The 26,833-nt window shown below is 41.0% G+C and overlaps 1 protein-coding gene across 2 annotated transcripts in view; it reads left to right on the top strand.

The window, feature by feature from the left end:
* Positions 1-5,901: 5,901 nt before the first annotated feature.
* focad (focadhesin) overlaps positions 5,902-26,833 on the top strand; it is a 166,404-nt gene continuing 145,472 nt past the window's right edge. The window contains exons 1-5 of one of the 2 annotated variants that reach the window (XM_062971878.1): positions 5,902-6,082; positions 8,875-8,964; positions 11,504-11,578; positions 13,252-13,406; positions 18,264-18,368. In XM_062971878.1, coding sequence (XP_062827948.1) covers positions 8,908-8,964; positions 11,504-11,578; positions 13,252-13,406; positions 18,264-18,368 — 392 coding nt within the window. In that variant the 5' untranslated portion in view covers positions 5,902-6,082; positions 8,875-8,907. The remainder of the gene's footprint in view (positions 6,083-8,874; positions 8,965-11,503; positions 11,579-13,251; positions 13,407-18,263; positions 18,369-26,833) is intronic. The other variant, XM_003216604.4, reaches the window with a different exon arrangement.

The following is a 26,833-nucleotide window of genomic DNA, read 5'->3' as shown; positions in this document are numbered from 1 at the left end:
TTCCACTGTCTATAGTGTACCAGGTATAATCTTATTTCACTCACATCTTTATGAGTTTCACCTATAAAGAACATGAATTACAGCCAGTGATTCTCAGTTACACAGGGAACAATCTTCTTGACAGTGAAACTGTAGTGCATTGATCAGATCAACAGATATTTGGGATAAATGTCTTTCCCCCCCATTCATAGTCAAACAATCAGGCCATGAGTGTATCTGTTCTACATAGCTATAAGCAGTCTGATTCCACTTGAACTACCATGGCTCTGTTCCATGAAATCCTATCCTAGTTTGCTGAGGTACTTAGCATGATATGCAAGAAAGTTCTAGTGCTGTAATACTGAGAAGTGGGGGCTGGGGTGGGCCAGAGCTCTGTAGCAGAGACATACAAGTACCAAACCAACTACAAGTCCTAGGCAAACTACTACTTTGAATATCGTGTTTCCCTGAAAATAAGATAGTGTCTTATATTATTTTCCCCCGCAAAGACACGCTAGATCTTATTTAGAGGGGATGTCTTATTTTGCTCACTCCTCCTCTGCCGAGGAAGGTGTGAAGGAGAAGAAGGGAAAGGCGCACATCTTTCCCTCCTTGTCCTTCACCTTCCTCAAAGGAGGAGCAAGAGGGAGCTGTTGCCGCTGGGGAAGGGAAGAAGTAGGGAAAAGTGCTCACTTTTCCCTCCTCCTTCGAGCTGCACACGGCTTCCTCGGCAGCGGTTCCTTCCTCCTAGGTCTTTCTTTTGGGGGATGTCTTATATTTGGTAATTCCTCCAAACCTCTACTAGGTTTTATTTTCAGGGGATGTATTATTTTTGGGGAAACACAATAGTATTATGGTGCAGAGAGATTATTGACTTACGGCTCATGCAACAACGCCCTATTAATATATGATTGTAGAATTATTGCTGTTTGGCACCACTTTAGTTGCCATGGATCAATGCTATAGAATTGTGGGAATGGGAGATTTCCACAGTTCTTAGCCTTCTCTGTCAAAGAGTACTGGGGCCTCAGGATGCCATGCCATTGAACCAGGGCAGTTAAAGTGATGTCAAACTGAATTAATTCTACAGTATAGAGCAGTGGTTCTCAACCTTTGGATCCCCAGGTGTTTTGGCCTTCAGATACCAGAAATCCCAGCCAGTTTACCAGCTGTTAGGATTTCTGGGAGTTGAAGGCCAAAACATCAAACCACACCTGGAATACTGTGTCCACTTCTGGGCACCGCAATTGAAGGGAGATGTCGACAAGCTGGAAAGCGTCCAGAGGAGGGCAACTAAAATGATCAAGGGTCTGGAGAATAAGCCCTATGAGGAGCGGCTTAAAGAGCTGGGCATGTTTAGCCTACAGAAGAGAAGACTGAGAGAAGACATGATAGCCATGTACAAATACGTGAAGGGAAGTCATAGGGAGGAGGGAGCAAGCTTGTTTTCTGCTGCCCTGGAGATTAGGACACGGAACAATGGCTTCAAACTACAGGAAAGGAGATTCCACCTGAACATCAGGAAGAACTTCCTCACTGTGAGAGCTGTTCAGTAGTGGAACGCTCTGCTGCGGAGTGTGGTGAAGGCTCCTTCTCTGGAGGCTTTTAAGCAGAAGCTGGATGGCCATCAGTTGGGGGTGCTTTGAATGAGGTTTTCCTGCTTCTTGGCAGGGGGTTGGACTGGATAGTCCATGAGGTCTCTTCCAACTCTACTATTCTATGATTCTATGATCTGTGGACCCACAGGTTGAGAATCACTGGTGTAGAGGCAACTCTAGACTTCCATAGGAAAAACCCATAGCAGGCAAAGCAGAATCATAATTTTGTAATTGTGTAGTATGAAAAGGCTCTTGAACTTTATATGTGGCCATTACACTCATTTGCTGGAAAGTTTTAGCTCACATTGGGTGCGTTTGGGATAAGGAGAGTTTGAGACTTTGTATCGCCACTCCTCGATTCTGGAATAGCTGGTCCAGGCTTAGCACAGTAGGCTAAACCACTGTGCTGCAGAAAGATCCTACTGATCAAAAGGTCAGCAGTTTGATCCTGGGTTGGGGATGAGCACCCGCCGTTAGCCCCAGCTCACCTGCCCACCTAGGAGGGTCGAAAGCAGAAATGTGAGAGGATAAAATAGATACTGCTTTTAACAGGGAGGTTATAAAGGCACCTTTAAGAACATTGATTGGGAGGAAGCTGGAAGATGGAGCAACAGACACCCCCCCCCCCCCCCCGTGGCCGGAGTAAAGCACAGCCTCCAAAGAAGCCAGGAATAAGATAGGAAAAAACTGCCTTTACCTCTTCTGTGTTGTCTGTCCTTCTTAATCGTAGAATTGGCATTGAATGTTTGCTGTATATGTGTTCTGTAAGGCAGCTCTGAGTCCTCTTCGGGGTCAGAAGGGCAAGGTATAAATATTGTAAATAAATATTGTTCTGCAGGTTTGTTCTGAAGTTTAATTTGTATGTAAATCAGAACAGGCATATATTTTAAGTGTAATTCCAGAAAGTTTTTTAGTATTGGAAATTTTGGGTTTTTGTGAAAACAAAGATTGATGAAAAAGCTTCAGTGGAGATACCTTTTCCCCATAATAGCTCTTTTAGAATTGAATTTCCCCTCAAAGGGGTAAATTTATCTCACTTCCTGTTGTCTCAGCTCCGTTCCTAACTATGAGTCATCTGTAAGCCAGACATTTGAAACCCGGGGACTTCCTGTATACATAATGAGATAACTTGGAAAAGTGATCTGAGTCAAATCAAAAAATTCACTTATGCTTCATGTATACCTTACACATATCGCCTGAAGATAGGAGCCGCGGTGGCGCAATGGGTTAAACCCTTGTGTTGGCAGAACTGCTGACCTGGAGGTTGCCAGTTCGAATCCACAAGACGGGGTGAGCTCCTGTCTGTCAGCTCTAGCTTACAGGACACCAGAAAAGTCTCCCAGCAGGATCTGGGTATCCCCTGGGTAACGTCTATGTAGACAGCCAATTCTCTCACACCAGAAGCCACTTGCAGTATGTTCTCAAGTCGCTTCTGACAGGATTTAAAAAATATCACCTGAAGGTACAGTGGAGTCTCACTTATCTAAGACTCGCTTATCCAAGATTCTGGATTATCCAAGGCATTTTTGTAGTCAATGTTTTCAATATATTGTGATATTTTGGTGCTAAATTCGTAAATACAGTAATTATTACAGTTCATTACTGCATGTTGAACTACTTTTTCTGTCAAATTTGTTGTATAACATGATGTTTTGGTGCTTAATTTGTAAAATCATAACGTAATTTGATGTTTAATAGGCTTTTCCTTAATCTCTCTTTATTATCCAAGATATTCACTTATCCAAGGTTCTGCCGGCCCATTTACCTTGGATAAGTGAGACTCTACTGTAATTTAAAATAATGTTTTGAATATTTTTTGTGCTTGAAATAAAGTTTGTGGACATTGAAAGCTAAGGTGTCATTATCTCAGCCACCTCTGTGGATAATTTTGGATTTTTAGTATTTCAGATTTCCAAATGTTCAACCTGTACTATAATTCAGAGTAATTGTAGAACTACCAAACCCCTGGGCAATTCTAATGAGAAAGGATATAAACTCTACTTCCTTCTAGCTGTTTATTCTAAGCCAACATAAACCTTATGGACAAATTGATCTTTACAACTGTAATGACTACATTGAAGAGAGGTTGTTTACTTATGGCTCAAACAATAATTTCCTATTGACATATCATGCATGTAATAGATTTTGCCAGCTATCCGAATGAAGACACATACCCATGTGGATTTTAGCCACATGTAGCTATCTAACACATAGGTTTAGAAATAGCTGCACCTAAAATTTTACTGTGTTTTAAATTACCTATAATTATAGTAATAAGGGAAACTTTTTTATTCAAGTTAGATTTTACTGCTTGGATTAAGAGCTTGAAACTAAATATTTGTTTAAGTGGAAGGGTTTACTTCGACTGATTCCTATAAATTCTAAACAGCGTCACTTGTTTTCATGTTCTCTTTGATTTTGCTTTAAACTGAATTTTTATAGGGAGTGCTGTGCAGGAGATTACGAAAGCGTCAAACTGCCTTATACGAAGTCAAAACATGGATAAGGACAGGAGAGGGAATCTTTTGATGAATCCACACTGTTAGGTGAAGGTAAAGGTTTTCCCCTGACATCAAATCTAGTTGTGTCCGACTCTGGGGGTTGGTGCTCATCTCCATTTCTAAGCCAAAGAGCTGGCGTTGTCCGTAGACACCTTCAAGGTCATGTGGCCGGCACGACTACATGGAGCGCCATTACCTTTCCACCAGAGCGGTACCTATTGATCTACTCACATTTGCATGTTTTCGAACTGCTAGGTTGGCAGAAGCTGGGGCTAACAGTGGGAGCTCACCCCACTCCCTGGATTCCAACCACGGACCTTTCTGTCAGCAAGTTCAGCAGCTCAGGTGTGTAATCCACTGCACCTTTGGGTACTCCTTCCACATTGCATTATATGGAACTTCATTAAGGGGTCTGTGTAGATCCATGTAACATAGTTTAACTGCATCGAACTTCACAATATGGATCTATACCAGGCATGGGCAAACTTTGGCCCTCCAGGTGTTTGGACTTCAACTCCCACAATTCCTAAAAGCCGAAGTTTGCCCACACCTGATCTATACTGACCATATAATGTAGTTCCAAACTGCATTACAGTATATGGCAGTGTAGATCCAGCCTTTGGCTATCAAAACATTTTGGGATTCAACTGCCAGTAATGGCTAGATTCAAGGATTGTGGGAGCTGTTATTAATTTAAACCATTTAGAGGTTCAAAGGTTTTGAATGCTTACCAGTATCTTTTCTGATTAGAAATGAGTTTTAAATGCCTCATGTCAAAAATTCAAAAATCTGATAAACATCTCACAACAACAAACTGAAAAAGAATGAGAGAAGCTGAAGAGATTGACAGGTTCCTTAAGGAAGTAACTTTGCTATACAAGCACATTCCTTTATATAAATTCATTTCTTCCTTCTCACATAGTTTAGATTATGATCTTCAGGGATAGTTATAATAATTTCTCTTTCCTCTTCTGTCGAGATTAAGCATAACTTTTGGGACAATGAAGATGCATCAAATTTATCTTTCAGAAGCAAATCAATGGACTTTAGTTACTTTAAAAGATATTTTAAATGGCATTTTAGAAGTGTTTTTGGCAAATTTTACAGGGAATAGAAAAGCAGCAGAAATTGAACAAGCTGCAAACACCAACTTAAGCAAACATTTAAAACAAGATGCAGGCTTTTTGTGTCTCCAATGCTGACACTCCCACCTCCACCCCTCTGTATACTTGATAAAGAAGCCACTAACCTTCAAAAATAGAGACACGGCAGTTAAAGTATAGTCAAACTGCATTAATGCTACAATGTGGGTGCACCCCAAATCATGAATCTATGTGTGACACCTGGCTTGAAAGCAGTCCATGTAAAAGGGATCTAGGAGCCTTAGTAGTAGTAGTAGTATCAGCTTCCAGTAGACTCAAATGAGTTAGCAGCGTGATTTGGCACCTAAAAAAGCTAATGCGATTCTAGGATGAATTTCAATGGCTTCTCTGTCTCATGGTGGTTGTTAGAGTGATCCAGCATTTCTGTGTTCTCAAATAATATGCTGTTACTCATAACAAATGGTAGCCCTATGGAGCAGGATGCCTAGACTCTAATCTCCAGGTTATTGGACTTCAACTCCCAGAAGCCTCAGCTGTGTTGAATACTGACCGGGACTTCTGGGAGTTGTAGTCAACAAACCTGCAAAACCAGAATTGGCCAACACTGAGAAGAAAGACTACCCGCAAAGTACAACGTGCTTGCTTCTTAGAGAGTGCGCATGCGTGTCCTCTGAGTTTGTGGGCATGCGCAGAACCAACGAGGACGCTGCGCTGCCCTGTTGCTGGCGGCTTTGGACGAGTGCTAGCGACGGAGTCTGCGCACTTGGGACACGTCGCCGCGGGGACGTTGGAGCTTTGACAGACTGAGCCCGAATCGAAAGCCGGTGATTGGCAGCTCCTCGTGGGCTGGAATGTTGGCGTTCACAGAATTCTTACAGAATATAATAGAATAGAATCAAAGGTAAACGCGGAAGTCTAGGCTCTGGCAAATCAGGGAACTTTGCTACGCCTGTTGGGCTGAACTGATGGTGCAAGGGGCCCTTAGGAGTGCATCTACACAGCAGATTGAGTGCAGCTTGACATCACTTTCACTGCAATGGAGTCCTGGGAGTTGTAGTTTGGTGAAGCACCAGCACTTTTTGGCAGAAAAAGACTAGAGACCTTTTAAAAAACACACTGCGGCTGCTATGATCCATGTGGTGTCAAACTGCATTAATTCTACAGTGTAGATGCATGCTTGGAAAGGGGGCAGGGGCTGCAAAATTTTGTTCCATCCAATGCATGTATTTTGGGAGATTGATTTTGAGGCATTCTAAACATGTGTTTAAATAAATAGCCCTGTTAGTCTGCATGCAACAGATGTTGGACTGTTAGGATCACAACCTATTGGGGATTATGACCAGTTAGGATCATAACCTATTGAGTAGCAGAGTTTCAGGAGTGTTCCTTTAGTTTATTGGGTAATGGAAAATCACTGGGTGCATAAATACCTTATTTCTATTTGATGCTCTCAACAGACAAAGATTCAAGTAGACTTCTCTAAAATAACATGTTTCATGTATTTAAATACAGTGTTCCCTCACTTATCACTGGAGTTAGGTTTCAGGACCACCCACAATAAGTGAAAATCCGTGAAGTAGGGACACTATATTTATTTTAATATTTATACATTTATTTTAGTAGTTATACACTATTTTAAGTCTTTATCAACCAATCGTGTGTTGATAAATCGCCTCCTTCTCCTCCTGTTGCCGCTTGGGCTCCTTTTGGCTTCTCCTTCCTCCCTTCCTTAGGCTATACATTGTCATTTTATAAAATTTATAATAGTCTTTTAGAGTTTATTGAAAAACTGCAAAACAGCGAATCCGCGAAAAGTGAACCGCCGTATACAGATACAATTCTTGTTAGGTTAAAAATCAAAATGTTTCAGCTTCTATCTTTAACTTATAAGACAGGTCCTTCTCAGTGGTGGCCCCTCAACTGTGGAACTCCCTCCCTAGTGGGATTAGATCGGCCCCATCCCTCCTGTCAATTCACAAACAAGTGAAAACTTGGCTTTGGGAGCAAGCATTTGGCCCTGCATTATTAGGTAAAGGAAAAAGCTTTTCCCAACATTACGTCTAATTGTGTCCGACCGAAGAGCCGGTGTTGTCTGTAGACACTTCCAAAGTCATGTGGCTGGCATGTTTTGGAACTGCTAGGTTGGCAGAAGCTGGAGCTAACAGTTGGAACTCACTCCACTCCCCAGATTCGAACCGCTGACCTTTTGGTCAGCAAGTCCAGCAGCTCAGCGGTTTAATCCGCTGCGCCACTGGGGGCTCCATCATAATAATTACCTGTGCAATGTAGTTGGAATTGGCTTTGGATTGATGAATATAATTATCTGGCTTTGAATCTATGCACAAAAGTCGTCTAATGTTTACACATGAGATTTTCCTGCTTCTTGCAGGGGGTTGGACTGGATGGCCCGCGAGGTCTCTTCCAACTCTATGATTCTATGATTCCATGTTGTTTTAATATTGTTTTAAATTGTTGCTTAATTGCTTTTAATTGTCTGTTGTTTGGGCATGAAATAATACCACTCATGTAAGCCGCCCTGAGTGCCCTTTGGGGTGAGAAAGGTAGGATATAAATGCCGTAAATAAATAAATAAGCCTCAACTGAATTGTAACTTCCTACGCTAGCTTCTACACTCAAACATACTCAAGCCTCAATGTCATTCCTTTTTAAAACTGCATTCTAAACAGTCACTGAACCAGTCACATGGTCTGCAGCACCTCCCACTGCTTCAAGTACACAGAGCTAAGAAAACTGCAAACTAAAGAAGACTCACACTTTACGAAATAAACCCACACATTATAAAACAGACAAAACATTAAATAGAGGAGACTTGAGAAGGTTGTTATCTCCAATAACGGATCTTGTAGCACCCTTGAAACTAACTAAGGGTGCATCTATACTGTACAGTTAATCCAATTTGACAACAGTTTAACTTCCATGGCTTACAGAGTCATGGGAGTTGTAGATTTACAAGGCCATCAGCCTTTACTGGTGTCAAACTGCATTAATTTTACAGTGTGGATACACTGCAAGTCAGCTTTCCTGGAAATAGATTTAGGCCTCTTCTACACTGCCATATAAAATCCAGATTATCAAGTCAGGTAATTCACATTATCTGCTTTGAACTTGATTATATGAGTCTACACTGCCATATAATCCAGTTCAAAGCAGATAATGTGGATTACCCAATTTGATAATGTGAATTATATGGCAGTGTAGATCCAGCCTAAAGGGGTTTGGTTCCAGCACCCTCCATGAATGCTCAAGTCCCATTATGTACAATGATGTAGTAAAAAGGTGTTCCTTATATAAAATGGCAAAGGCAAGGTTTGTTTTTTGGATTTTTTTGTGGGGTGGATATTTTCAAGCCATGGATAATTGAATCCATGTGTGCAGAATTTGTTAGTATGGGCGATCAATTGCATGTGGCCTTGACATAGGGTTGCCATAACATTTGAAGGCACACAACAACAGGTTTGTAATAAACTTTCCTGAACAAACAGTCAAAGCAGTTTGGTTAATGCTGGTTTCATTGTGATTTGTAACATGTGCTAAATTCCTGGATCACACACTAGTAATACATTTTATTAGAATTGACATACATGAACAACTGTTGATGTGTGCATATGCATGTTTGTGTATTCAAACCGCATTTTACTATTTTCCCTCAGTGTGTTATTATCTCTGTTCCAGAAACTGAATGGCTTGTAAGTGAAGGAAGGAGTCATGTCAGAAGATATCCGGAAGAGACTTGATTTTCCAAACACTCTTATACAGTCACAGGTGACAAACTTAACGCTTGTTATGTCTAAAATGTTTTTCAGATATGCATAAAGAAGCATATTTTGTATACACCTATGGAGAATTCTGAAGCATAGACTTAAAGATGTCAAACTTGAGCCACATATTGCACTATATGCAAAACTTTTTGTTCCTGAGTTATAAATGTAATTTCCTAATTGGTTCAATCATAAAAACATGGAAAAAGTTTATTAATCTGCAAAAACTTTGTTTTGTGGGACATCCTGCAACACATTTTGCTATAGTTTTTTTTTAATGAATATCTCATCAAGTCTCAACCAATTCAACAGAGTTGGTGGCAGCCACAAAAACGAAGTTTCTGGAGGATAACAACTACTGTCAAAATAAGTACTGAATAATTAGACAGGAAATAACACTTTCAAACCAGTGGCAGATTTTTTTTTCAAATTTTTTTTGCATAGTGTTATTGGATTGTACCTTCTGTAAGTAACAGAGCCAGAAGTGATGATTTATGGGAGTTGCAGTGGACTACAAATTGCCAACACTTAACCTAGGAGATAGATGACAGCGCAGAAACTACACTATGTTGTACTTTGAACATGTGAATCTTTCTCAGAGTTTTTGAGACTTTTTCAATCATAGCAAGCATTTGGATTCACACTTGAGAAACGTTTAAAGATTTTCCAGCAAAGCTCACTTGAGAAAGTTTTAAATGTTTCCCAGCAAAGCTCCCAAGAAACAGCACTTGGTGTCCTTTTGCTTATAAAAGAAGGAGGGACGTTAATAATAATAATAATAATAATAATAATAATAATAATAATAATAATTACAGAGTACCATGCTTTTTCTCTGTCAAAGGAGACTCAAAGTGACTAACATTAAAAAACCATAGCAATGTGTGGATTAAAACCTAACACATATGAACATTAAAATAGAATTAAACATAGAAATACTAAAAATACAGAATTAAAACTAATCAAATCATCAAACAAATATATTAAACTACACAAAACATAGCATCCTCAGCTTGGTCTTAAAAATTTCCATTTAATTCCCAACTTAATTCTGTACTTAGTACCTGAAAGGATATCTCATTGAACTGAATTTAGACATTTCCATCAACCAGAGCCAGCATAACTAAGGCTTCTTCCACACAGCTGAACAAAATCCCACAATATCTGCTTTAAACTGGAATATGTGGCAGTGTGGACTCAGATAACCCAGTTCAAAGCAGATATTGTGGGATTTTCTACCTTTATATTCTGGGTTATATGGCTGTGTGGAAGGGCTCTTAGTCCACACTGCAATACATTCCAGTTCAAAGCAGATAATGTTGGGTTGTGTTCAGCTGTGTGGAAGGGGCCTAATAGTGAGAGCTATTGAAAGTTGTAGTCCAATGATATCTGGAGAGAGACAATTTGCAAGATCCTTCCACACGGCCATATAACCCAGAATATCAAGGCAGAAAATCCCACAAGGTCTGCTTTGAATTGGGTTATTTGAGTCCACTGCCATATATCCCAGTCCAAAGCAGATAATGTGGGATTTTATTCAACTGTGTGGAAGGGTCTTAGCAGTGGTCCTTCAGGTTCTTTTCTTGATAGAGATACCAAGGCATTTGGAAACTTCTCCATACTGAGCATGTGTTCAGCTACTACCCTGTTTCCCTGAAAGTAAGACATCCCCTGAAAATAAGACCTAGTAGAGGTTTCGCTGAATTGCTAAATATAAGGCCTCCCCCCGAAAGTAAGACCTAGCAAAGTTTTTGTTTAGAAGCATGCCCGCCAAACAGAACACCAGAGCATGGAGGATCAGTAAATGTATGTACCATAGATTATTGTACATGGAAATAATGGTAGTAACAAGAAATTCTTGATAGGATTGACAGTTTGTCTGGTTATGCTGGTTTGTGATGACAACTACTGCACAGTATATAATAAATTATCATTTCTTTTTGTTCAACAATAAATGTGAATTCATCTTCATGGAAAAATAAGACATCCCCTGAAAATAAGACCTAGCACATCTTTGGGAGCAAAAATTAATATAAAACACTGTCTTATTTTCGGGGAAACACGATAAAATTAATTCCTTTTGCCAGCCTTGACTACACATCAGCAGCAGGCAAAATGGGCTGGATCTACTATGCAAGCGATCCAAGCAGTTACATGGGACAGTTTTACTTTTTAAATCACCTTAAAGCTGCATGTGGTTTTGAGAGGTATATCCGAGAGTGACAGGATGCTAGTGTGTGATGCTTGGACTGTGTATGTAAATGTTCATCATTTAAGGAAGGTTAAACAACTTTTGGCTCTCTAGCTGTTTTTTGATTTTAAGACTCTTAGCTGGTAGAGCCAGTGCTAAAACTTCTGGGAGAAACAGTCCAAAACTTAGTGTCAGGCTTCGTGGAGAGCAAAGTTTTGCCATTTTTACATTAAAATGCCTCATAGTTTGGGGTCTCCGTCTTTTGAATAACATCCACTGGAACAATAGAATATATTGAGTTGTCTTGAAGTCAACCGTAAAAAGTGTAAGTCACCTATTTGGGTTTCCCTCGCAGACTGTGGGCCATCTCGTTGCAGCAGTGCTGAAAGAGAATGTTTTGTCAGACAAGATAAGCCAGACCACCAACCAGGTTTGTTTGTTTCCTTTTGTCTTTTTCTCCCTGGCTCAGCTTGAGTGACCTGATACATCTGAGATGCCATACTGACTTGTTTTTACTGAGTGTTATGTTTAAATTTATTGTTTTTTCTAATTTGGAATTGTTATTATAATGAGTATGTCATTGTCATTTTATACTTTTGATATTAGTGAAGTAGTTGTGGCATTTAATGTTTACCATTTATATGTATGTTAACTGCCCTGAGTCCCCCTGGGGAGAGAAGGCAGTCCAGAAATAAAGGAGTAGTAGTAGTAGTAGTAGTTATTATTATTATTAACAATGTTATTTTTTATGGCTAGAAGGGGAATCCTTTTTAAGTGGTTTTTGGCTACATAATGATAACGGAAAGAAATGGATCAATAAAGCATGAATGCCTTCAGATTTTTGCAATATGATATTTTTTTTGGATTTGGATAGTTCCATATGCTATCGATTTTTCTTTTCATGAAAAACATGCAAGTCTTAGTTCACATTTTTAATGAGTTTGATCTGTTTAATTAGTTTGCTTTAATAACATATAAATCCTTTTTCTGTCATCTTTTCCCTGGAATAGGTTATTGTCTCTTCCTTTGCCTAGCATCCCACCCTATTTGCTTTCTGGTCTAATCTGGAGAATCTCTTACGTTTAATATGCAAATTGAGCCATACACTTTAACCTTACGTTCCATTGACATTTTTAAAATGGGATTCCTGACTTGTTGCTTTCATTACACCCCAGTATCATGTCATGAATCTGGTTTATTAGGAAGGCAGTATGCCAGGAATCCCTGATCAAGCATCATAGAAATTTGAACTTGTAGAGTATTCCTAGGAGACCTTTCTGCTCCTAAGTTCCCTGAAACTTCCTCAGATCCCAGCCTCCTTGAGTCCCTATATTGCAGTGGTTCTCAACCTTTGGGTCCCCAGGTGTTTTGGCCTACAACTCCCAGAAATCCCAGCCAATTTGCCAGCTGTTAGGATTTCTGGGAGTTGAAGACCAAAACATCTGGAGACCTCAGGTTGAGAAAGGCAGAATAAAAATAAATAAGTTTTAAAACTGTATCCCTACATAATTTTGTCAGGCAAAAATGACCACATATTGGTAAAATAACAATGCTCTGGGAGTAGCAAGAACTTCAGAAATCACACCCCAACCTAGTGGAGGCCAAAGTGCAAACTCTGATCTTTTGGAGGGTTTCTTGTTTGTTCCAGCACATAATGAGTTCTGCTATGCCAAATTTTACATTGGTTATTACCTTCACTTACATTGATACATCATCATGCACTTTAAGATATCATTCCATTGTCCTTTCCCAGTCTGCTGAAAGTATTATTTTGGGGACCACCAAATGTGGTTTTGGTGCATCATATTGAAGTACTTACACAAGATTAACTGGTACATAAAATAATTGGAAGGAAGCACAATATCATTTTTTTGTGAAGCCATTTCTTCTTTCCGGAGGGTCTACTGACAAGCTTTGCTTCGACTGTAGTTGACATTATTTAAAGGTAAGAAGACAAAGTGGGAAATAAAGAGAGATTATCTCTACAGGTAAACAGGTTTTCCTAAAGATGCTTCTTATGTTTGATTCCATTGCAAGGAGTTGTGCTCATGCTAAATGGAGGAACATGACTGACTACATTTTGTTTCTTGTCTTGGTTTTCAGAGCCCTGCCTTGAACTTGCTCTGGGAAAAGTGCTGCAGCAACAATGTGGTGGTCCAGATGGCATGCTGTGAGGCGCTGGTTACTTTTGTTGTACAAGGGCATGCAGAGTTCAGCTACGTTCTTAATGGGGCTCTCAACCTGATTCCCTCTGCCAGGTAATGGTAGCTTGTGGTGCCATCCTTTGGGCACTCAAATATAGTTGTGCACACACACACACACACACACACACAACATGAGAAATAAGCATGTATAAACTCCCATGCACACACACATATAGAATGTGAGAGCTAGTGTGATAAATATACATGCATATATATGTGGGTCTGTTTACTTATTATGCCACCTCTCTCTCTTTTTCTCCTTTCCCCCCTATAATTTAATAAATATAGATGTATATGCATGTGTGCGCACACAGAGACACATATGGTTTGTTTTCCACATTTGTGGGTTTAATTTTTGTGGCCCAGGACTTGTCTGGCAGAGTTGTTTAAAGCCCCCTCCCTAAAGTGGATTTAAAGTGTGATGAGGTCTTTCCCCAACTTCTGCTGGAAGTTTTCAATAGAGTTGTGCTGGAGGATCTAGATATTCTTAGAAATGTGTTCTTTTAGGTTAAAAAAATAGCATTCTTTTATTTGTATTTTGTGCATTTTGATGGAGTTCTGTGCTCCTAGCCCAGGCAGATGTGGAAAGCTGACTGTATATGAATATTGAACCATGGGGGCTCTTCAAAAGCACATTTTCTCTCAGCCCCAGAAACCTCCATTATAGGGTTGCCTTAAGGTTGCCATAATTTGGAAATGACTTGAAAGCACACAACAACAACATGGCTGAGTTGCTAATTTGTTATATTGGACTTCTTCCAAAGAAGTAAACAAGCAGATAAATAACACTATGTAACAAAATTGGAATTTTTTCTGTTCCTGTTTTGAAAGTGTTATTTCATGTTTAATTGTACGGTACTTACTTTGAAAGTAGTTGTTATACTCCAGAAATTTCGTTTTTGTGGCTGCCATAAACTATGTTGAATTGGTTGAGATTCGATGAGATATTCATGGGAAAACTATAGCAAAATGTGCTGCAGGATGTCCTGCAAAACCAAAATTTTTGCAGATTAATAAACCTTTTCCATATTTTTAATGATAGAACCAATTAGAAAATGACATTTATAACCCAGGAACAAGAATTGTGTTACATAGTATAATGAATGAACTTTTTCTAAGTTTAAGCCTTGAGGTTGTTGTGAATAGAAAAAATACCTATTCCGTCTTATTTTACCAATAAAATTAACTGTGTATTTAGTGTATTTACCTATTACGATGTGTATGTTTCATTTTGACTAATGGGCTGCGCTTATGAAGATTAAGAAGGATAAATGTGTTCATGTATATCCTGCATATTTTCTTATTTTTAAACTGGGCCGAGATATGTTGTGTTGGAGGTATGGGATGAAAGGAAAGGGGTAAAGGCTAAAAAGGAAGAGCAGTTGTGTCGAAACTTGCACTTAATCAACTGCAGGCTTCCTGCCTTTTGCATAAATAATACAAGGTTGTTTTCTTGCTCAAGGGCATCTATTTGATTTTCCACCTGTGCTGTATTATGGGGTCACTCTGATGACCCAGGAGGCAGAATTTCCAGGAGTTCTAGCATTCAAAACATATTTTTCACCTCTTCTGCTTTCCACACCATACATTTTCAGCTAAATTTTCTCATACCCAGCTGTACTTAGTAAAAAACAACACATGCACACTAACACCACCGCTACCATAATGCTTTGCAAATGTTGATATAACTTTGAGACCAATCTTTTCAGAAAAGAATAATTCATTTTTGAAATATTTAAAAAGTTAATCATATACTGCTAGTAGATTTGAAGTTCAAGACTTAAAACAAAACATAGTGTGTACCATAGTGGTAGAAGTTCGTATAGAAAGACTTATAAATGCATGTTTTGGTTAAACTGGTCTGCACAAATCAAATTTAATTACAGTAGAGTCTCGTTTATCCAATATAAATGGGCCAGCAGAATGTGGGATAAGCGAAAATGTTGGATAGTAAGGAAGGATTAAGGAAAAGCCTATTAAATGTCAAATTATGTTATGATTTTACAAATTAAGCACTAAAACATCATGTTTTATAACAAATTGACAGAAAAAGCAGTTCAATACATGGTAACGTTATGTAGTAATTATTTTATTTACGAATTTAACACCAAAACATTGCGTTGAAAACATTGACTATAAAAACATTGACTACTAAAAACATTGACTACAAATAAAGATAGAACTGCATAAAATGAGCTTATAGTAACAACACTGTTGGAAGTTAGATCTGTAAAAAGTTCAATCCTTGCTGCCTAGAAAAATAGCTGTGGATCCGAGTGGGAGGCAGACTGCATTGGATAATCCAGAACGTTGGATAAGTGAAGGTTGGATAAGCGAGACTCTACTGTATATATTAGCTCAGAATTTGAACTATATTTTTGGTAAATTGAGGTTCTTTATTGGACTATAAATCCAAAAGCTAGATTTTCCACAATTAGAAGTTGAGCATCTCTTATATGGAATTACAAAATCTAAAAAATGCTACAAAAGAAAAAAATGGACCACTCGGGTGGCTAAGACAGTAACACTTTTGTTTTCTGATGGTTCAATGTATAAAATCTATGTTTCATGCACAAAATATGAAACATATTATATAAAATTACCTTTCTTCCGTGTATAAGGTGCATTGGAAATATCAATGAATTTCTTTTTTAGATTTCAGTGTCATCTCCTAATGATCTCATTATGGAAATATAGGTATTCCAAAATCTGAAAACAAATCTCCAAAAAGCCTCTAGTCACAAACAGAATAAGGGATGCTCAGCCTGTGTTAATTTTTGGTGGCCTCAGTTGTCCACCTGGAGCCCACGCAGCATTTCCTTTCAAGAACTCTAGTTATATCTACTAATAATCTCTTTCTGTAGTTGGTGCTGAATGTCAGCTAAATGTAAGAGGTCTATCTAGTACAGGGGTCCCCAAACTTTTTAAGCAGAGGGCCGATCCACAATCCTTCAGACTGTTGAGGGGCCGAATTATCATTTGGAAAAAAAAAAACAAACGAATTCCTATGCATACTGCACATGTCTTATTTGTAGTGCCACAACAACAACAACAAAAGAACAATACAATATTTAAAAATGAAAACAATTTTAACCAACATAAACCTATTAGGATTTCAATGGAAAGTGTGGGCCTGCTACTGGCCAATGATATAGTCAAGTTAATTAGGATTGTTGTTGTTGTTGTTGTGTGCCTTCAAGTCATGTCAGACTTTGGCTGAGCCTAAGTCTAAAATTAATTATTTATTTACTGAATTTATTTACTACATTTATATCCCACCCTTCTCACCCTGAAGGGAACTCAGAGCAGCTGTATGAACATACAATATATTATATTATTAGCATAGCACAATATTAGCATTATATATTACTATATTGAACTATACCACTATACTATTATATAATATATAATATATAACATATTATTATTATTATTATTATTATTATTATTATTATTATTATTATTATTATATGGTATTACTATTAGTATTATATTGTAACATAAGATTATTATCAATATTATATGTATATACAATATATTATATTATTAAAACTGATATAAAAATATTATATTATAAAACTGAGGGCGGGGGCCAGGTAAATGACCTTGGAGGGCCGCATCCGGCCCCCGGGCCTTAGTTTGGGGACCCCTGATCTAGTATGTAAGACCATCACCTAATTTCTGGAGTCCCCGGTGGCGTAGTGGGTTAAAGCCTTGTGACTTGAAGGTTGGGTTGCTGACCTGAAGGCTGCCAGGTTCGAATCCAACCCTGGGAGAGCGCAGATGAGCTCCCTCTATCTCCAGCTCCATGCGGGGACATGAAAGAAGCCTCCCACAAGGGTGGTAAAAACATCAAAACATCCGGGCGGCCCCTGGGCAACGTCCTTGCAGACGGCAAATTCTCTCACACCAGAAGCGACTTGCAGTTTCTCAAGTCTCTCCTGACACGAGAAAAAAAAAACCTAATTTCTGAACAGTAACACACTATCTTCAGTATTCATGAGGGGAGCTTTCATGATGGGAGATTTCTTCTCCATACAAAATCATATTCCTGCCATATGAAAAGTCAGATGTTAGGGGAAGGAATTCTAAATTACATCTCCCCTTATAAAAACAACATATTGCTTCCTTCTTAAAAATGTATTGCTCTCTTCTTTAGAAAAAGTATTACTCTTTCCTCTAACCTTCCTTCCTTATGTTTTTCTATCCGTCAATTTTTTTCTATTCCTATACATCTGACCATGCACTAATGCACTAATATAAGGTTCTCTTGAGTAATTCTTAAAAAATAAATCTGTAAGTTTAGTATTAGACTACACAAAAGACATTTTGTATAACTTTTAAATGAGGTTTTCTGCATTTGTAAAAGGCAGTTTGGATATTACTACTTTTGTTTTTCCTAGTCTGCCTGTCTGTGCCACTGTGAGTGTCTGTCCACTGCACCCTAAGATTTTATTGCAGTTCAATACACAGTAATGTTATGTAGTAATTACTGTATTTACGAATTTAGCGCCAAAACATTGCAACATTTACTACAAAAACAATGACTACTAAAAGGCAGACTGCCTTGGATAATACAGAACCTTGGATAAGTGAAGCTTGGATAAATGAGACTCTACTGTATCTATATATTTGGCTGGAGTTACTCTTAAAAATGTATTTATTCTGACTTACATTCAAATTAAGCTTAAGAATAAACCTACAGAATCTATCTTGTTCATAACTTGGGGACTACCTGTATTTTGTTTTAGAAACATTTCACTTTGACTATCGTGCATTAGTTATGCACATTACTTATTGGATAATAGAAAGCATGGTAGGAGAGGTTCTTAAAATATGCCCTTTCCCTCCTTCTCTTATTACCTGCAGAACTGCATTGATTTTAACATGCTCTCATGGTGATTTTAACAGGAATGCCCATGGTTTGATTAAAATCGTTGTAAAACTACTGCAGATGCAAGCCTTGAAGGAGACAAAAAGTGGAGAGGAGCAAACATTGGACTTATATGCAATCAGGTATGCTTTAGATCCATCAGCTTATGAGCATTGTTCTGGGTGGTAGTAATGGAATATCTGTGAAGTGTGTATGAAAACCTGAAGAAATAAAATGATATGACGGGTTACTAAAATGATTAAATGGGCTTGATGTCCTTTGACTAAGAAAAGGAATCCGGTTTCAAATGTGACTTCTCAGTCTGAAGAAAAGAAAAGATACACCTCTGTTTAATTGACTAATGGCTTTAGGGGGTGTCTGGTTATTTTGGCTAGTTTTGGAGGAACTTTAATGCAAACTACGTATACACAAAACACTAACAGAATTCTGCCCAAAGCCATAAAATAGTTTGGATCCAGAATTCTTAAGAGAAGCCTATTCTGTCAAGTTATATTACAATCTTACAAAAAAACTGGGTCACATTATTTATGTGTCAATGCTGGAGATGAATGATGTCAACAGTGCTGATTCCATGAATCTGTACATTCCCATTCCACCATCATTTTGTGCATTCGAGATGGAGTTGCAGTAGCCATTTTAATAGGCTTATGGTATAAGCCTTGCCAGCTTGGCAACCATTTTTAATAGAGGATTACTGTATAAGCACCTCCATGTTGCTATTGAATTCCATTCGGACTAAAAAAAGAGAGGGTCGCCTTTCTTTCTCATATATCTCAATTACTCCAGATGGCTGGGGGCACTTAAGCAGCAACATTGGCCAGGGTCGCTATAACAATATTCCCTCTTCTCACATACACATTTCCTCTTTTAATAATGTCCTTGAGTTTTATCTTTGACTTATATAAGAGTCAGAGCAAACGCTGTGATTTTAGTCCCAAACATGCTTTTGGCTTATACACAAATATATGCAAGAATATTTATTGTGTTATTTGTAATAACTATGACAACTGTATTGTCAAAGAGTTTCATGGCCGGAATCACTGTGTGTCTTTCGGCCTGTATGGCCATGTTCCAGAAACTTTATTTCCTGACATTTTGCCCACATCTGTGGCAGGCATACTCAGAGGTTGTGAGTTATGTTGGAAACTAGGCAAGGGAGGAACATGGCCATACAGTCCGAAAGACTTACAGCAACCCACCATGACAATTTTTCATAGGTGCCCCAAATATTATTGGGTTCATTAGCCAAAAACAGATACAGGCTGGGAAGCTTAGAAAACAAGGATTTATTGGAAAAAATGCATAAATGAGGAAATGCAATGTGGAAGTCCTGCCGAACAAAGGGAGCATTACCTTATATTGTTCCCTGTTGAATCTGGTCACCCCCACCTCTCTCCAGCCAGTGATCAATAAATGCATCCTCTGTTGCCTGCTATGTGACTCACTGTTTACAAAATTGGTGGAAATTCCCCCAAGTTCTTTATGTCAAGCCCCACAGCCATAAAAACTAAAAACGTCAGGAAAGAATGCTTTTGGGACATGGCCATACAGCTCGGAAAACTCACAGCAACCCAGTGATTTCGGCCATGAAAGCTTTCAACAACACACTAAAAAAACCCTCTTCAACTGTGATTATTTCATATCTTGCAGTCATAATTCTACAATAATTTCATTCTGGCTATATCAGACGGTTTCATTGTCTACTTCAATACTTGGAGGACATTTTCCCCTATCTAATCAGATGCATCAGTTTCAAACAACTGATTTATTCTTCAACATTTATGCCCTTCAGTTCTAATTAGTTATATTACTTTACATTTCAACTATTACGTTTCTAAACATTTTGCTGCTTCCAGTAGTTGTCATTTTAGTTCAGCTTTTCAGAAATCTAAGAATTAATCATTTAGGCTATGTTGGGATGATATATCCACACCTCATAATTGTAGTTGTTTGATCCCAGAGTAACTGTTATTAGTCCATCTTGTGGTATTTTGGGATTTGCAGTTTAGGGAGGCATGTAGAATTCTGTGTTAGTGGGTTTTAGTGCACTGTCCCTGAACAAGAAAGAGAGAAGTTCTTGAACAAATAACAAATCCTGGGATTGTGTAGAATGAAACCATGACAATTAAAGTGGCATAATATTTCTACAATGGTACAAAGTGAATGTACCTGGACAGAACATTTGTAAGCCCTCTCCTTGAAATCTCAGCCTCGCTCTGTTAACGTTAAGAGCTGAGAAGTTTCTAAGCATACTCAGTTTGTCCCTTTGGAATGCTGCCTAAAAGAGAGGAGGAAGTAAGTAAGAAAGTAAGAAAGAGAGGAACAAGAGAAATGGGGTATTTCAGTGTTTTTTCTGGAATGGGGGAAGGGGGAAAACTCTGCAACTTAGCTGTATGTGCTCTGGGAACAAAGTATTATACACTGTATAATACTTTCAAAATCATATACAAACAAATTACTAGCGGATACTTGCATCATAACATAATTGCAGCCAGGCTTTGAAGCTGCAAGGCTATTCAATGCTAATCAAGGTGGCCATTGCAACATTCAGTCTTGCCTCTGATAATGAGATAATGCTACAGGAACACTGCCTAGACAGATCTGAAAGGTGCTAGAGTTTAATTCAACTCAGCAGGCCTTATTTCCAAGGAATTTTATCTTGATGCGACAATTGCAACAATCCCACTTGCCTCTGAGGATGCTTGTCACAGATGTGGGCAAAATGAAATGCAGCTTCTGAATCCCAAAGTTCACCTCTTGGCTTATCATCTAACTAGGAATTAAAATTCAAGTCAGGAGGAACACTGTTGGAAAAATGCATATGTAAAAATGTAAAGGATGGTTCTGGGTTGTAGAGGTAATCAAGTTCAGAGCTTTATACATAAAAATACATGGCAATCACTGATATTGTTTCTTAGAACATGAAAAGCAATCTGTCATTTTCTTTATGATGTAAATCAAATAGCTATCCTCTGGTTAGAGAGACACATCAGAGGTTGAGATGAACTAATAGTTATGGGTGAATCACAATGTTCCAGCTGTTGATATAACTCAGATCACACCCCCCCTCCCCGCCTTTCAGGTTGTTGGACTGCAGCTCTCAATATATCTCACAGTTTGTCTTTTCTGGCAAGAGCTGAAGAGGGTTGCAAGGCAGCAACGTGGATGGTTTCATGTCAGGACCCAGGCTACAGAGCACCAATAACCATACGCAGAGGCCAGATTCAATCTAATATCTTTATTAAGGAAATATATAAGATTAATAAAAATAAATGTAAGAGTTAGTTCAGAAGCAGACCTTTCAGGAAAGGTCAAAATTAGTCCAAAAAAGCAATGTCCAATATGAAATATTATGATCCAAAGTTGTAATCCAATAACCGAAACACTCACTTTGCCAGGCAAAGTGAGGGGAGATGACAAGGTCCTTTAGTCCATAAACTTGAGCAAGGCTAGGAAATAACTTGATACTTGAAGCAAGGCTTAAAACGTGGAACAAGGTAACAAGGAACAAGAACAAGGTCCGTGGAATAACTTGGTAAAATCCGTGATACAAGGCAAGGTATAGTCCCGGGAAACAAGCAAGGTCCGTAGGTAAACAAAGGCTGGAAACTGGAGCGAAGGCTGGAAGGCAGGCAAAGGCTTGAGCAGGAACGAGGCTTGAAACGGAGCGCGCTGTCCAGACACAACTCGCTCCGGAGGCTGACGAATTGACTCCGCGAAGTTACTACGCGGGTAAAACACCTATATAGAGTCTAACTTTCCCGCCGAAGCAGTTCTCTGGGAACCAGAAACGAAAGCTAAACTCTGAGACCAGATGTCTGACTCCTTAAAGATTCTCACGAAAAGCAGACTTAATTGGGTACATTCCTAGCTGCTATCCTCGCACTCCTGCGCGAAGCTGCTTCCAAACCCCTCTGTTGTTTACAAAACTCATGGCGAGAGAACACGGGAGATGTAGGCTCAGGGTTTGTTTGACATACTTCTGGGACACAACTTTCTTGCAGGTGCAAGGTTCCCAGATCTGCCTGGGAAAGATCTGGCTGAGAAGATTCCAGTTCTGACTGGGAAGGTAAAAAACCCAAGTTTTCTTCCTCATCAGGGATTACAATGTCCTGAGCAGGACTACAAGGCCCATGGGTCATCACACTATCCCCCTCCTCAAGGCCCCTCCCAAACTGGGACTCTCTCCCCGAGGCGCGAGGTCGTGGCTTGGCGGGATAGGACTGATGGAAGCGACGGGTTAGATCAGGAGCATGGACTGTGGAGGCGTCTTCCCAAGAGCGTTCCTCAGGGCCAAAACCCACCCAGTCAATGAGATATTGTAGGCGGCGGCGGTGAAAACGAGAATCCAAAATGTCCTCAACCTCGAACTCCTCCTCCCCATTCATCAAAACAGGAGGGGGGGCCGGTTGGTCTGTATCAGGACGCACACCATCCGCCGGAAGGAGCAGGGAACGGTGAAACACTAGGTGGATGCGCATTGAACGCGGAAGTTGGAGTTTGAAAGTCACGGGGTTTAATTGCGCCACCACTGGATAGGGGCCAATGAAACGGGCATCTAACTTCCGGCAAGGGCGGTGGGAGGGCAGAAAGCGAGTGGACAGAAAAACCCGATCTCCTACCTTGATTTCGGGGCCCGGCTGGCGATGTTTGTCAGCGTGGCGTTTATAGTCCTCCTTGGCTTGGTCTAGTTGCTGGAGCAAAAGTTGTTGTACCGCTGTGAGTTCCTGCAGCCAATCCTCTGCTGCGGGAACTTCTGAAGTTTCAATGACAGGGGGAAAGAAACGTGGATGGAAGCCGTAGTTTGCAAAGAACGGCGTTTCTTTTGTAGAAGCTTGAACTCCATTGTTATAGGCAAACTCTGACAGTGGTAACAGAGAAGCCCAATTGTCCTGTTGGTAGTTTACATAACAACGAAGATACTGCTCCAAAGTGGCATTGGTGCGCTCCGTTTGTCCATCTGTTTGGGGATGATGAGCTGAAGATAAGCGAGAGTCTATGCCCAATAGTTTTTGTAGTGCCTTCCAAAAACGAGAGGTGAATTGAGATCCACGGTCTGTGACTAAACTCTTGGGCAATCCATGTAGTCTGAAAACATGTAGAAGGAATAGATCTGCAGTCTCTTTGGCCGTGGGAAGACCTTCACAGGGAATGAAATGGGCTAACTTGGTGAAAAGGTCCACCACCACTAGGATCGTGGTGAATCCACAGGAAGGTGGTAGGTCAGTGATGAAATCCGCAGAAATTATTTCCCATGGTCGAGATGGGGTAGGAAGGGGATGCAGAAGCCCTGAGGGCTTCTCCCTTCTTATCTTGGAGCGCTGGCATACTGGGCAGGTGTTGACATATTTTTCCACATCTTTGCGGATCTTGGGCCACCAAAAATCCCTTAGGATCAGATGCATGGTTTTAAATAGTCCGAAATGCCCTGCTGGTTTGCAGTCATGACACAGACGAAGCGCTTTTTCCCTGCCCGGTCCGGGTGGGATATAAACATGATTTCTATAGCATAGCAGTCCATCTTTAAGCAAAAAGGGAAAATGCAGACCTTGACGAAGTTGGTCCTGCGCCCAGGCATCTGCTTGCTGACTAGCCCTGATTTCTTGAGCACAGATGGGTCCTGGAGTAGAGGAAATTGAACCAATGGGAGTGGATTTGATGTTCCCCACTGTGAGCGTGGCAAAGTTCTCGGGTTGTAGTAATTGGGATTCAAAGGTCTCCTTGCGTCCTGCAGCGTATTCCGGTTTACGTGACAGGGCGTCTGCTTGCTTGGTTTGGGCTGGGGTCACATAATGAATCTGGAAGTTGAAACGTTCAAAGAACAAAGCCCAACGTTGCTGCCTCTGATTTAGTTTGCGGGCAGTTCTTAGATGTTCTAGATTTCGATGATCAGTGTGGACTTCAATGGGAAATTTGGCCCCTTCTAGCCAATGTCTCCAAGTTTCAAAGGCTGCCTTTATGGCCAGTAGTTCCTTTTCCCAAATGGTGTAATTTCTCTCTGGTGTGGTTAGTTGACGGGAGTAAAAGGCACAGGGACGAAGGTGGTCTCCCACCGGTTGTAAGAGTACAGCCCCAATCGCCACATCAGAGGCGTCCGCTTGCACAACAAAAGGGGTTCCAGGATCTGGGTGCTGTAGAATTGGCTGGGACGTGAATAATTTCTTTAGTTGCTGGAACCCTTTCTCTGCTTGATCAGTCCAGCGGAAGGGCTGTTTTCCACGGATGCAGCTAGTGATTGGGTCAGACCAGCGGGCAAAATCTGGAATGAACTTGCGGTAATAGTTCGCGAACCCCAAGAAACGCTGCACCTCTTTCTTGTTAGTTGGCGCCCGCCATTCCAATACTGCTGAAACCTTGGCTGGATCCATGGAGAGCCCTAGAGGCGAGATACGGTAACCAAGGAAATCTACCTCTTGTAGATCAAAAGCGCATTTTTCCAACTTGGCATAAAGTCCATGATCCCGCAATCGTTGTAACACCATTTTGACGTGGTTCTCATGTTCTGATTGTGATCTAGAAAACACCAAAAAATCGTCCAGGTAGATTATCAAGAACCTATCTAGATAGTCCTGAAAAATGTCATTGACAAAATGCTGGAACGTTGCGGGAGCTCCGCATAATCCATAATTCATAACTCGGGACTCGAATAATCCGAATTTGGTCTGGAAGGCGGTCTTCCACTCGTCCCCTTCTCTGATGCGAACTAAGTTGTAAGCCCCCCGAAGATCCAGCTTGGTGTAAACCTTGGCTCCTCGAAGCCGATCCAGTAGATCCGAGATTAAGGGCAGGGGATAGCTGTTCCGCTTGGTGATATTGTTCAATGCTCTGTAGTCCACCACCAAGCGTAGTTCCCCTGACTTCTTCTTCACAAACATCACTGGGGAGGCGGCTGGGGATTGAGAGGGTCTAATGAATCCCTTACGAAGGTTTGTCTCTATGAATTCCCTGAGAGCTTCTTGCTCTGGTTCAGTCAGGGAGTATAGGTGCCCTCGCGGGATCGGGGCCCCCTCCACCAGGTCAATGGCACAGTCATAAGGTCTATGTGGGGGTAATTTCTCGGCTTCTTTTTCATTGAATACATCCCAATACTCGGAGTACTTCTTGGGCAGGGTGATGATGGGCTCGGTGTCTGTGGCATGGCAGACCTTGGCTACAAGGCAATGGTTTTGGCAGTACTGTGAAGCAAACTGCAGTTCTCTGTTGGACCAGGAGATGCTTGGGTCGTGGAGAGTCAGCCATGGAATCCCCAAAATCACAGGGAAATGGGGAACCTCGGTAACAAAGAAAGAAATCTCTTCCATATGTTCCCTTATCCACATCCTGGTGGGTTCCGACCACTGACTTACGGGGCCCGTCTTGAGGGGGCGGCCGTCTATGGCTTGTACCACACGGGCATTCTTGAAATCATGATATTGTAATCCCAGAGAGTCGGCATACTCTCTATCAATGAAATTGTTGGTGGCTCCGGAGTCTATCATGGCGTGGATCATGACGGGTCCCCTTTTTGCTGACCATAAGGTAACCACGAGAAGGAACAGGACCCCGGTTGGCGGCTCTTGAACGGGTTTTTTGACCGGGTTGGCGAGCCTCTCTACGCCCGGTCGTTGGCTTCCCCCGCCGGCTGTGTGTCAGCCGGCTCAGACGCCTTCGTCTCCGTGGAGGACGCCGCCGCAAGACGGGCGGCGGGCTTCCCTTTGGCTGGGCACTCTCTGGCGAAGTGGCCCCCGTTCCCGCAGTACCAACAGAGGTTTAAGCGTTGACGACGGGCCTTCTCGGCGGCATCTAATCTGGGACGCACGTTGCCCAACTGCATCGGCACCTCCTCGCTTCCTCTGGGGTATGGGGTTGGTGGTGGGGGTCTCCACACTGGACGTGGCTGAACGCTGGCGGGAGCGGGGGGTTTTGCCCCAGCTCTACCGCTCTGGCCTCGAACCCACTGTTTCCTGTTGGCAATCATGACTTCAGCCCGTAAACATTGATCAATGAGTGCTTCGAGGGTCTGGGGAGGATCCACCTTGGAGATTTCCTCCAGCATTTCGATGTTGAGACCCTCCCGGAATTGTCCCCTGAGGGCTACATCATTCCAGCCGGTGTTATGGGCCAGCACTCGGAACTCGGCTATGTACTGAGACATAGGTCTGTCTCCTTGGAAGAGGCGACGGAGTTTGTGACCGGCTGCCTCCAAATTGTCCTCGATTCCCCAAGTCTCCTTAAGGTGGTCCAAGAAGCGTTGCGCGGACCTTAGGTGTGGAGAGGCTTGGTCGAACAGTGCCGTCGCCCAGTTGGCCGCTGGCCCGTCTAGAAGACTGTAAACCCATGCCACCTTGATGTCTTCTTGGGGAAATTCGGCAGCACGGGCCTCTAGATAAGCTTGGCATTGGCGACGGAAAACATGAACCTTAGATGCTTCTCCAGTAAACTTGGTTGGCAACGCCATGGCCGGTAGACGGATTCCGCGTTCCTTCAAACCTTTTATTTCTCCATCCTGGGCATTAAGCTTATCACGGATTCGATCCACCTCATCTTTGTCGATGGTGTAGGTAATCGGCTGGCCGCTCGGCCCAGGTACGGTTCCGGTAGACATTCT

The sequence above is a fragment of the Anolis carolinensis genome, chromosome 2 (assembly GCF_035594765.1).
Source record: "Anolis carolinensis isolate JA03-04 chromosome 2, rAnoCar3.1.pri, whole genome shotgun sequence".
Taxonomy (NCBI): domain Eukaryota; kingdom Metazoa; phylum Chordata; class Lepidosauria; order Squamata; family Dactyloidae; genus Anolis; species Anolis carolinensis.
Note: the sequence above shows the minus strand (reverse complement) of the source record. Positions and strands in the feature narration are given on the sequence as shown.